The 10,793-nt window shown below is 53.3% G+C and overlaps 1 protein-coding gene across 2 annotated transcripts; it reads left to right on the top strand.

Moving 5' to 3' along the window:
- Positions 1-400: 400 nt before the first annotated feature.
- SIGLEC11 (sialic acid binding Ig like lectin 11) lies at positions 401-8,396 on the top strand. Of its 2 annotated transcripts, none has more exons than XM_032388258.1 (9): positions 401-491; positions 582-962; positions 1,154-1,438; positions 1,614-1,661; positions 4,689-4,910; positions 4,993-5,277; positions 5,525-5,621; positions 5,862-5,943; positions 7,460-8,396. In XM_032388258.1, the coding sequence occupies exons 1-9, from the start codon at positions 458-460 to the stop codon at positions 7,649-7,651; spliced, it is 1,626 nt and encodes a 541-aa protein (XP_032244149.1). In that variant the 5' UTR covers positions 401-457; the 3' UTR covers positions 7,652-8,396. The 2 variants fall into 2 exon arrangements, with proteins under 2 accessions (XP_032244149.1, XP_032244148.1); XM_032388257.1 differs by having other exon boundaries at positions 4,653-4,910.
- The last annotated feature ends 2,397 nt before the right edge of the window (positions 8,397-10,793 follow it).

The following is a 10,793-nucleotide window of genomic DNA, read 5'->3' as shown; positions in this document are numbered from 1 at the left end:
TTGGGGGTCACATGAGGTGTGGTGCCTGAGGGCAGGAGTCAGGCGGGTCATGTTCTCCCCTGTGTCCCCAGTCCCTGTAGGGAGTAGATGTTTGCCTGGTGAATGAATGAATGAGGGAATGAATCCTGCCCCCAGCACCTCACCTGGAGCCCTTTCTCCCCTATTCCCCCTGAAAGCCCCGCTGTGGGGCCGCCCTCATCTGAGGCCGAGGCCGGGCTCCTTTCCTGTGTAGGGCAAGCCCCGTGTCCTTTCTGCTCTGCTTCTTCCATTTGTGAAAGCAGAAGTGGGAAGAAGGGATTTGTCAGGACTTTGTGGTTCCCTTTCTGAGGTTCCTCTTCCATGGACGGTCACTACCCTCTTCTTCCCCCAAGAAGCTTCCTGTCGCAGTTTCCTTCTGGGACAGACAGGCGGGTCCAGAAGCCAGACGGTCTGAGGACAGGCCCCCGGGATCGTGGAAATGCTGTTGCCACTGCTGTCCGTGCTGTTGGCCGGTGAGCGGGCCGAGGGCCGGGGGGTCCCCCAGGGGGCCGGGCGGGCGGCGCTGGTGCGGACGCGGCTGCTGAGCCTCTGTGTCCCCGCAGGGTCCCTGCAGGAGGATCCAGGGTTCGAGCTCCGAGTACAGGACTCAGTGACGGTGCAGGAGGGTCTGTGTGTCCACGTGCCCTGCTCCTTCTCCTTCCCTGGGGTGGGCGGGAGCAACTCTACACCCGCTTACGGCTCCTGGTACCGGATAAAGAATAATCCCAAAGTGCAAGTTCTCATGGCCACGAACAACCCAGCCAGAGGAACAAAGAGGAAAAACAAATTTCCATTCCACCTTCCTGGAGACCCTGGGGCCGGCAACTGCTCCCTGAGCATCACGGATGCCCGGAGGGGACACAGTGGAAACTATTATTTTCACCTGGACAGAGGTCTCACGACACACACTTACAAGAGTAACAGGCTCACTGTGCATGTGAGAGGTAGGGAGGGTCCCCAAGAGTCAGTCACGGGGGGGGGCATGTCCTCAAGGGCAGAAATGGACCCTCTGCTGCTCATCTTTAACGGGGAGAATGGAGCATGGTCTGTTCAACATTGGGGTGAACCCAACCTGTTTCAGAGGCACACACGGGGGTCCCCTCTGGGGTCCGGCCTCTCCTTCTCTCCTCTCCAGCGCTGACACAGACCCCGGATATCCGGGTCAAGGAGCCCCTGGAGTCCGGCTGCCCCAGCCACCTGACATGCTCTGTGCCAGGGGCCTGTGATGGGGCGATGCCCCTCACCATCTCCTGGACAGGGGCTGCCCTCAGAGCCCCGGGACTGGACTTGGAGGCCTCTAACTCCTCGGAGATCCTGCTCACACCCCGCCCGCAGGACCACGGCACCAACCTCACCTGTCGGGTGACCTTCCCCAGGGTTGGCGTGAGCACCCAAAGCACCATTATGCTCAACGTCTCCTGTGCGTGTAGGGCCTGGACTCGGGTGCCTGTGGGGTAGGGCGGGAGGGCTCAGAGGGGTTGCAGGGAGGATACAGGACTTGTCTGTGTTAATTCCCATTCCTGTGTCTCCTGGGGGTGGGTGGCGGGGGAAGGGCCAGCTCCGACCCCATTCGTCACTGTGTCTCTCTGTCCCAGATGCCCCACAGAACCTGAGCATCGGCATCTCTCGAGGAAATTGCACAGGTAGGTCGGGAGGCCCCCTCCCTAAGGCTGGTTGGGAGCAGATCCCCCCGGAGAGCAGAGCCTGGGGCTCAAAGCCAAGCCGGGAGGGCCAGGGTGACACACAGGGAGAGCAGAGTCAGGAGGCCCCCCCTTCACTGAGTGACAGATGATCTTTGCTTACTATTCATTATATGCAAAGACTATTTGTCACATGCATGCAAGTTACAAAGAATCACCATCGAATGAACACTTGGTACTCACCACCCAGGTTAAGAAATAGAACAGGGGCACCTGGCTGGCTTGGTCTGTGGTGCATGCGGCTCTTGATCTTAGGGTCGAGTTTGAGCCCTGCGTTCGGCGTAGAGCCTACTTAAAAAAAAAAAATAGAACAGCAACTCCACCTTTGGAACACCCTAAATGCTCCTTCCCAATTTCAGCCCCTTCCATCTGGCCTCAGAGAAAGCCACTACACTGGACGCTGTGTTACCATCCTTTCTATTTTATTTTACTTTATTTTTGATGAAGGTATAATTGATGAATAAATTGTATATATTTAAAGTGTATAACATGATTTCATGTATGTAGAGTCGATATACGTTTACACTGCTAAAGGATGCATACAGTCCAGTTAATTAACACGTCCATGTATCTTCTATTTTCTTATAATTTTCCGAAATACATGTCTGGCTTCTTCCACTCAGCATGACGTGATCAAGGTTCATCCCCGCTGTAGCTCGGGTCAGCGGTTCACTCCTTGTTAGGCTGAATATTATTCCGTTGTATGGAGAGACCACCATCCATCCATCCATCCGTCTGTCCTCGGATGGACATTTGGGTTGTCTCCACCTTGGGGCTCCTGTCAACAGGGCCGCTCTGAACATTTCCCTACAAGGATCTGCTTGACTCCCCGCTTCCAGATCTTTCGGATCTACTCCTAGGAGTGGATTTGCGGGGTCACGGCCCCCTATTCTGATGTGGCTCCACCTCATGTTCTTGCTTGTGGCTGTAATTTCTGCCTCTCCTTGTCTGTAGGTATCACATGTTAGTTTCACATTCCACTCTTTTAAGATTTTTATTTGACAGAGAGAGAGGGAGAGAGCGAGCGCGCACAAGCAGGGGGAGCAGCGGAGGGAGAGGGAGAAGCAGGCTCCCCAACGAGCAAGGAGCCCGATGTGGGGCTCGATCCCAGGACCCTGAGATCATGACCTGAGCCGAAGGCAGACGCTTAACCGACTGAGCCACCCAGGCGCCCCTCACATTCCACTCTTGATGGGCACTTGAGTTGTCCAAGGATTTTAGTTCTCATGATGCCACTTCGAACATTCCCCTCATGAACAGAAGAGTGTTTCCCTAGGCCGTACCTCACAAGTCCTGTTGAGCACACAGATTTCTCAGCGATCTTATGACAATGCAGATGTGATTCAGGCGGCCCGAGGGGCCTCTGGTTCTGCATTTCTTTTTTTTTTTTTTTAAAGATTTTATTTATTTTTTGACAGACAGTGAGAGGGAGAGCACAAGCAGGGGGAGTGGGAGAGGGAGAAGCAGGCTCCCTGCTGAGCAGGGAGCCTGATGCGGGGCTCCTGAGCCGAAGGCAGATGCTTAACCCGACTGAGCCACCCAGGTGCCCCTGGTTCTGCATTTTTAACCAGCTCCTGGAGGGTGCCAGCGCTCTGAGGGATGGGACTGTACATTTTATGCCCAGGAGCAAAACTGTGGGGTCTCGGGGGTGTATATTTTCAAAGCTCCTAGATAAGGCTGTCACAGAATAGTTCTGGAAGGCCACATGAGAAACGGCAATCAATGTTGCTTTTGAGGAGAGGGATTTGTTGCCTAGGGAGTCAGCATGGAAGGGAGACTCTGCTCTGAACTCCCCTTCTTCCTCTGTGAATTTTATTATTTATTTATTTTTTAAAGGTTTTACTTATTTATTTGACAGAGAGAGACACAGCGAGAGAGGGAACACAAGCAGGGGGAGTGGGAGAGGGAGAAGCAGGCTTCCCGCTGAGCAGGGAGCCCGATGCGGGGCTCGATCCCAGGACCCCGGGATCACCACCTGAGCCGAAGGCAGACGCCTAACAACTGAGCCACCCAGGCGCCCCTCCTGTGAATTTCAGAATGCACAATGTGGATGAGACAAGGGGGAAGGCGGGGGGAAGGAGGTGAAGAGGTAGAGGTCACGTCCTGAAGAGCCTTGAAGGGTTTGGTACTTGATTTTTGGATACTTGAGTGAGGGGTGTTCAGCATTTCAGAACAGAGAAGGAGAAGTGTAGTTGAGAACGCTCGCCTCGGGGCGCCTGGGTGGCTCAGTCGTTAAGCGTCTGCCTTCGGCTCAGGTCATGGTCCCAGGGTCCTGGGTTCGAGCCCCACATCTGGCTCCCGTTCTCCCTCTCCTGTTCCCCCTGCTTGTGTGTGCACTCTCTCTGTCAATAAATAAACAAAATCTTAAAAAAAAAAAAGAATGCTCACCTCAAAGAAGTCAGTGTCCATCAGCGGATGGATAAACACAACGCAGTCTGTCCATGTGACAAACACGATTCTGCATGAACAGGAGCGAAGCCCCGGCAGGCGCCACAAGATGGGAGAACCTTGGAAATGTCACGTGACGCAAAAAGAGCCAGACACAAAAGCCCACGTGGCGCGTGATTCTATTTACAGGCGATGTCCAGAATAGACAGACCCATAGGGACATAAAATAGGTTAGGGGCTGCCAGGGGCTCGGGGCTGGGGGTTGGGAGGAAGGGGGGAGGCAGCTGGGGGGGTACAGGGTTGTTTTTGGGGGGTGATGAAAATGTTCTAAAATTGATTGTGGTGATGGTTACCCCACGACTCCCTATAAGTGGTGTGTAAATGGAATTGTCTGGTATGTGAGTTCTATCACCATAAAGCTGCTTGCAAGACTACTTGTGGAGATCCCTTCCCAACTTAGGGGAAATGGAGAGAGAAACAGGATCAGGGCTTCAGAGCCTCCGGCCTGGACTCAGAGTGCGCATTCTCTCTCCCCCCGCCCCCCAGAACTGAAATACCCGGGGAATGGCTCGTCTCTTCCAGTCCTTGAAGGGGAATCTCTGCTCCTGGTCTGTGCTGCTGATAGCAACCCTCCTGCCACACTGAGCTGGGCCCAGGGGAGCCGGACTCTGGGCCCCTCCCAGCCCTGGGAGCCGGGGGTCCTGGAGCTGCCCCGAGTGGAGCTGGGCCACGGAAGCAAATTCACCTGCCAAGCTCAGAACCCGCTGGGCTCCCAGCAAGTCTCCCTGCATCTCTCTGTGGTCTGTGAGTGTGGGGACCCCTGGGGGCAGGCTGCCCGGGGCCTGGGCAGGAGAGACACCGCTGACCCTTCTCCTCCCTCCCGCAGACCCCCCGCGGCTGCTCAGCCCCTCCTGCTCCTGGGAGGGCGAGGGGCTGCACTGCAGCTGTTCCTCCCGAGCCCAGCCGGCCCCCACCCTGCGCTGGCGGCTGGGGGAGGGGCTGCTGGAAGGGAACCACAGCAACGCCTCCTGGACCATCACCTCCAGCTCTGAGGGGCCCTGGGCCAACAGCTCCCTGAGCCTCAGCGGGCCGCTGGGCTCCGGCCTCAGACTCAGCTGCGAGGCCCGGAATGCCCACGGGGAACAGAGCGCCACGGTCCTGCTGCTGCCAGGTCTGGGGGCTGTCGGGGGCCAAGGCGTAGGGGAAGGGAGTCTGGGTCCTAGAAAAGACGGTCTGGGGGTGGGTCCCCTCTCCCGGGCCTGCAGGGGAAGGGGTGAGAGAGGAAGGGTGTGGGGGCAGAATCCTGGTTTTCTGCTGGTTGGGGGCTGAAGAACTGAGAGCCCGAGTTCCTTGGGAAGAGGGGGCACCAGGGTCCTGGGGCTCGGAGGGAACTCACCCGAAACCCCACTCACCCGCAGGGAAGCCTGAGCTTGGGGGAGGATTCGTTCTGGGGGCCGTCGGGGGTGCTGGTGTCGCCGGCCTGCTCAGCCTCTGTCCCTGCCTCATCTTTTTCATGTGAGTGTTGCCCCTGGGAGAAAGGGTGTGTGTGGGGGGCAGAAGGGGTCCGAGTCCTGGGGTCCCGGGCAGCCCCAGCCGGAGGAGCCTGGGTGGTGCCCAGGCCCTGAGAATTGGGGATCCCAGCGATGCCCATTCTCACGAGTTGACAGGCTCTGTACGTCCCCTCCTGTCAGCCTCTTAAGCGGGGGACGGTAGTGAGTCCGCTGGGCGGCTGACGGGTCCTGGCCTCCCCGTCAGGGTGAAGATGTGCAGGAAGCAGGCGCTGGAGCCGGCAGCTCGTGGGAAGGATGTCGCCTGCACGCTGGGTCCCCTCTCCCGGGTGAGTGATGAGTCCTCTGTCCGTCAGGATGCCATCTGGCCACCACCCCGGGATGGCCACGGCCACACCCCTCTAGATGACTTAGATGGTCGTCATGCCCCAGACAGACTTTTGTTCCCAGGTCCCCGTGGACTCAGTCACCCAGGCCAGCGACCTGGGAGTCACTCTCCCCTCTGCTCTCTGACGTCTTGCAGGGCTCAGGACCACTCACGTCTGTCCATCTTCCTGTGTTCACCTGGACCCTCCCTACCCCCGCCTCCTCATCCCTCCCTGGACCCCAGACCCATTTTCCCCTCCTTCCTCTCTCTCCTCCCCGACACAGGATGCTAGAGGGATCGCCCCAAAATGACAAAGTTCAGGGGCCCCCCAAGACACTCTCAGGTTCAATAGCTCACCGGAAGGACTCACAGAACTCACTGGGATCTGTTCTGCTCGTGGTTAGTTTACTACAGGGAAAGGACACAGGTTACAGCAGCCAAGGGGAGAGGCACCTGCACGAACCTTCCAGGTCTCTCCCCCAGCGGAGTCCCATAGACAGCGCTGATTCTTCCCAGCACCGGTGTGTGATAAGAGGCGGGGGGCGGTGGTATTGCCACCAGAGAAGCTCACCCCAGCCTGTCTCCTGGCTTTCTATTGGGGGTCGGTCACGTGGGTATGGAGTACCTGTACGTCTGACCTTTGTTACGCGGTCTCCAGCCCCTCTAGAGGTCAAGCTGATACTGTGTGGCCCAAGGCCCCAGGTGAACAGAGACATTCCCATCAGGCAGGACCTTCCATTGGCTTAGAGGTCCCCTCCCAGTGCTGGGGCGAAGGGTCAAGCCTTTCTTTGGGCATGATGAGCCATTTACTGCACAGTATCTTTTGCTTTTAGGGGTTCATGGTATCATTTTGTGATTGTGTTTGCCCGAACTTCTGATTCTGAAATGCTGAGTGGTCCCTGAGGGCAGTTCAGTTCTGAGCAAATCCCTGTCCTTCTCACACCACCCACCCCATTCCTGAGCGTCCTATCACAATTTGCTATTAGATAGTAATATAATTGACTACTACCATAATGTCAGCTTCCCCCAGTGCGAACTAGCTGGAGGTAATGGATGATGTCTGCTTTGTTCCCCACCGAAGAGCCAGGGCCTGGCACGGGTCAGCTGTTCCAGAAAGTGGCAGACACTGGGGCCAGACAGACCTGGGTGTTAACCTTGGCCCTACCAACAACTCAGCGTGTGATTTTGGGATATTTACTCAGCTTCAGTTTCTCCACCGATAAATGGGGATAATCGTGTCTCCCTAATGGCTTGTTGTGAGGAATCTAGGAGCCTGGCAATTGATTACCAAGGGCCAGGCATTATTAGTCTCAAATACTTATTGAATGAATGAATGAATGAATGGGGGCGCAGCCAACGTTTGCAGAATGAATAGATGAAAGACTAAGTGCTCAGTTTCCAGGTCTGCTTGTGGATCCTCTTTGCTATCTGCCAGCTCCCATTACCCTAATTGGACCCCCTTCTTCGCTTCCACTCAGGGTTACCAGCCTGAGTATCCGTCAGGCAGCCCCCCACCCTGCCTGCCCCCAGCCGTGGCCGCTCCCACCTTGGAGGAGGACCAGGAGCTCCATTACGCCTCCCTCACCTTCCACGGGCTGAGGCCCTGGAAGCCTCAGGACCCCGAGGGCCTCAGCACCACCAAGTATTCAGAGATCAAGATCTGCAAGTGATGACCCCAGACTCCAGCGAGCTCCCGCGACCTCTGGGTAGAGAGCCCAGGGCTTCTCAGGAAGGGAGACATCGGGGGACAATTCCTGAGAGAATAGTTTGCCATGGAAACGGGTTACCAACCAGTGAGTGGGCATCCCACCGGTGTGGTGATGGGCAGAACGGGGCTCAAATTTCAGCCCGGCACCAATTACAAGCCCGAGTCCCAGCAAGTCACTTGACTTCTCGGTCTCCCCCTCTGTAAAGTGGACGCAATAAACCTAACTCACCGGGCTGTTGTGGGGCGTCAAGGTGGCAATGAACATGAAGGGTCCAACAAGGGTGCAGGTGCAGAGAGCACCTTGCCCGAGCTCACGCCTCTTCCCAGGGCAGCCCACCTGGTGTCAGGGTCTGCTCTGGCCCCCGCCTGTGCACGGATGGTCTAGCTCCAGAGGCCCCACCCCCACCCCCACCCCCCAGGATCCCTGACCCCCGGGGTGCTTCCTCAGGAACACTCTGAGCCCGCTTCCTGGGAACCCAACTTGTGTATTTTCACCACACAGAAAATCATTCACGGCTTTTCTGAAAGAAACGACAGGTTATCTAAATTATATACCTCTTTCTTTATATGTCCCGGACGTTCTCGTTCTCCTCAACAGGGTCTTCTTTTTGTAGAATTGGCTCATAGAATTCCTTGCAGTTATGGTCTGCGTCCCATTAACATTGCAATATCGTGTTAACCTTAAAATAAAAACCGCCATGGGGCGCCTGGGTGGCTCAGATGGTTAAGCGTCTGCCTTCGGCTCAGGTCATGATCCCAGGGTCCTGGGATCGAGTCCCACATCGGGCTCCCTGCTCCTTGGGAGCCTGCTTCTCCCTCTGCCTCTCTCTCTCTCTCTGTCTCTCATGAATAAATAAATAAAAAATCTTTAAAAAAAAAAAAAAAAAAAAACCGCCAGCTCCTTTACCAGCGAAAATGGATCTATTGGGTGAATAAACGAGAACTGTGCACCACAAAGAGCGTTGGCCTCCAAACCGTAGGCAAGTCTGAAGAACAAAGCAGAACCACGCATTTATAGAGAAAAGGGGCAAATGGGGAAGGCTGTTATAAAAGTTATAAAATAGGGCAAATGGGGAAGGCTGTTATAAAAGTCCATTGGAGTAAACTGGGAGTTGGAAGTATTCTGGCTTCTCATTGGTTGAGCTGTTGGGGGGGGCGGGGTGGGACTAAGAAAAGCCAGTCTTCCTCCCCCTGATAGTAGAGTAGTAGCCTCGTGGTGCAAGGTCAAGCCCGTGCAAGGTCAAGTCTGTCTCTTCCGGTTGGGTCTGCAATTGACTCTGCGTGGTAGGGCATTAGCGCGCTCCCTGCCGAACCCAGCCGCTTCATTTCAGCGCGGGTTTCTTGTTAACTAATTTTCACTGTAGTTTTTGCAGTGATCACATCCAATTTATTCCTTTTTTCCTTTGAATGTCCATTTACTTTTTTTTTCTATTGTGTCCATTAATGAGGAAACGCGCTCAACCTTAGCATCAGGACCCAATATAGGGTCAAGGGGCGCCTGGCTGGGTTAGTCGGTGGAGGGAGTGACTCTTGAACTTGGGTTTGTGGATTCGAGCCCCACGTTGGGTGTAGAGATTACTTAAAAATAAAAATCTTTAAACAAAATTTCAGTGTGCCAAATTCCATCTTTTACGGCACAATTCGCTTTGCCCTTCTTCAGGGTTATGCTGCATCTCCTGATCAACATTACTTTTTAAAAGTGGTGTCTACTGACAAAATAGAAGCGTTGTTCTCACTTCTTATTCCCTTCTTCAACACTGTACAGGATCATTCCATTTGTTCCCATGCTGGTATTTAGTGGCGTTCATGTAAAAGAATAAAATTCTTCAGGGATTAAAACCGTTTTGGAAAGGTCATCATGGTAAGGCTGCAGTAATTATCCACTTCAAATCAGAAATTCTCTTTCTGTTCTAGGTATAGCCTTGATAGGGGCGCCTGGGTGGCTCAGTCGGTTAAGCGTCTGCCTTCAGCTCAGGTCATGATCTTGGGGTCCTGGGTTGGAGGCCCTCATCGGGCTCCCTGCTGAGCAAGGAGTCTGCTTCTCCCGCTCCTTCTGTGCTCCCTCGTGCTCTCTCTCTCTCTCAAATAAAAAAATAAAATCTTAAAAAAAAAAAAGAATAGCCTTGATCCATAAAGAGATAAAATTTTCATCAATTCTTTCTTTAACATATTCAAGAAGTTTTTTGTTTTGTTTTGTTTTTAGTTTTTTAAGATTGACTGACTTTGAGAGAGAGAATGAGCGGGAGGGGCAGAGGGAGAGGGAGAGAATCTTAAGCAGATTTCATACCGAGATCACAACTTGAGCCGAAACCAAGAGTGGGATGCTTAACACAGAGCACTTAACACTGTTTTCTGTTCTTTCAATTTGCATAGTTCTATTGCTAAACAGATACTGGAAATTAAAAGTAAAAAAAATAAATAAAATAGGCCTCCCAACGTGGATTATTTTATTTTATTTTTTAAAGATTTTATTTTTATTTTTAAAAAAGATTTTATTTTAAAGTAATCTCTACACCCAGCATGAGGCTTGAGCTCACAGCCCCGAGATCAAGAGTCACACGCTCCACCACCTGAGCCAGCCAGGCGTCCCCGTGGCTTATTTTAAACATCAAGAATTTGGGTGGCTTTTCTTCAGAATGAAAATATAATTTCAGCACTTCAAATAAACAAACTGAGGATTTTCTCAACTTTATTTGTTAAAGAGTGCCACTGGGGGGTTTTGAATGAGAGAGAATTGAAAAATACTGCAAATACAAACAAATCGCAACAATCCTTTGATCCCTCAGTTGCAACAGCACAAAGGGTAAGAAAACAATTTCCAGACACTTCAGTGTCAGTAGAAGAGCCCACGAGGCTGTTTGAGCGGCATTGTGTAGAAAGGCAGGGCAGCCAATGCCTCCCACAGAATCCTGCTTTGAATAAATATTGTCTACATCTTCCACAAACAGCCAGCAAAATTTATATTTGTAGTATCTCCCATCAAAAGCAGTAAAATTCTTCCTGTTTACTGCCAACTCATTGTGAAAAATAGGACAACAGTCCCAGCATGGAGGTGCTTATGCTAAGCCCCATGTCCCCAAACCCAGGCATACAGTTTCAGCTCT

The sequence above is a fragment of the Phoca vitulina genome, unplaced genomic scaffold (genome assembly GCF_004348235.1).
Source record: "Phoca vitulina isolate PV1807 unplaced genomic scaffold, GSC_HSeal_1.0 scaffold52, whole genome shotgun sequence".
In the NCBI taxonomy this organism is placed as follows: Eukaryota; Metazoa; Chordata; class Mammalia; order Carnivora; family Phocidae; genus Phoca; species Phoca vitulina.
Note: the sequence above shows the minus strand (reverse complement) of the source record. Positions and strands in the feature narration are given on the sequence as shown.

Bases quoted from the DNA above. Each gene is read 5' to 3' on its own strand.
- SIGLEC11 (XM_032388257.1), top strand. From the start codon at position 458: ATGCTGTTGCCACTGCTGTCCGTGCTGTTGGCCG. The intron at 1,439-1,613 runs GTGCGTGTAGGG...TCTCTGTCCCAG, and splicing joins CATTATGCTCAACGTCTCCT to ATGCCCCACAGAACCTGAGC. The intron at 5,944-7,459 runs GTGAGTGATGAG...GCTTCCACTCAG, and splicing joins CGCTGGGTCCCCTCTCCCGG to GGTTACCAGCCTGAGTATCC.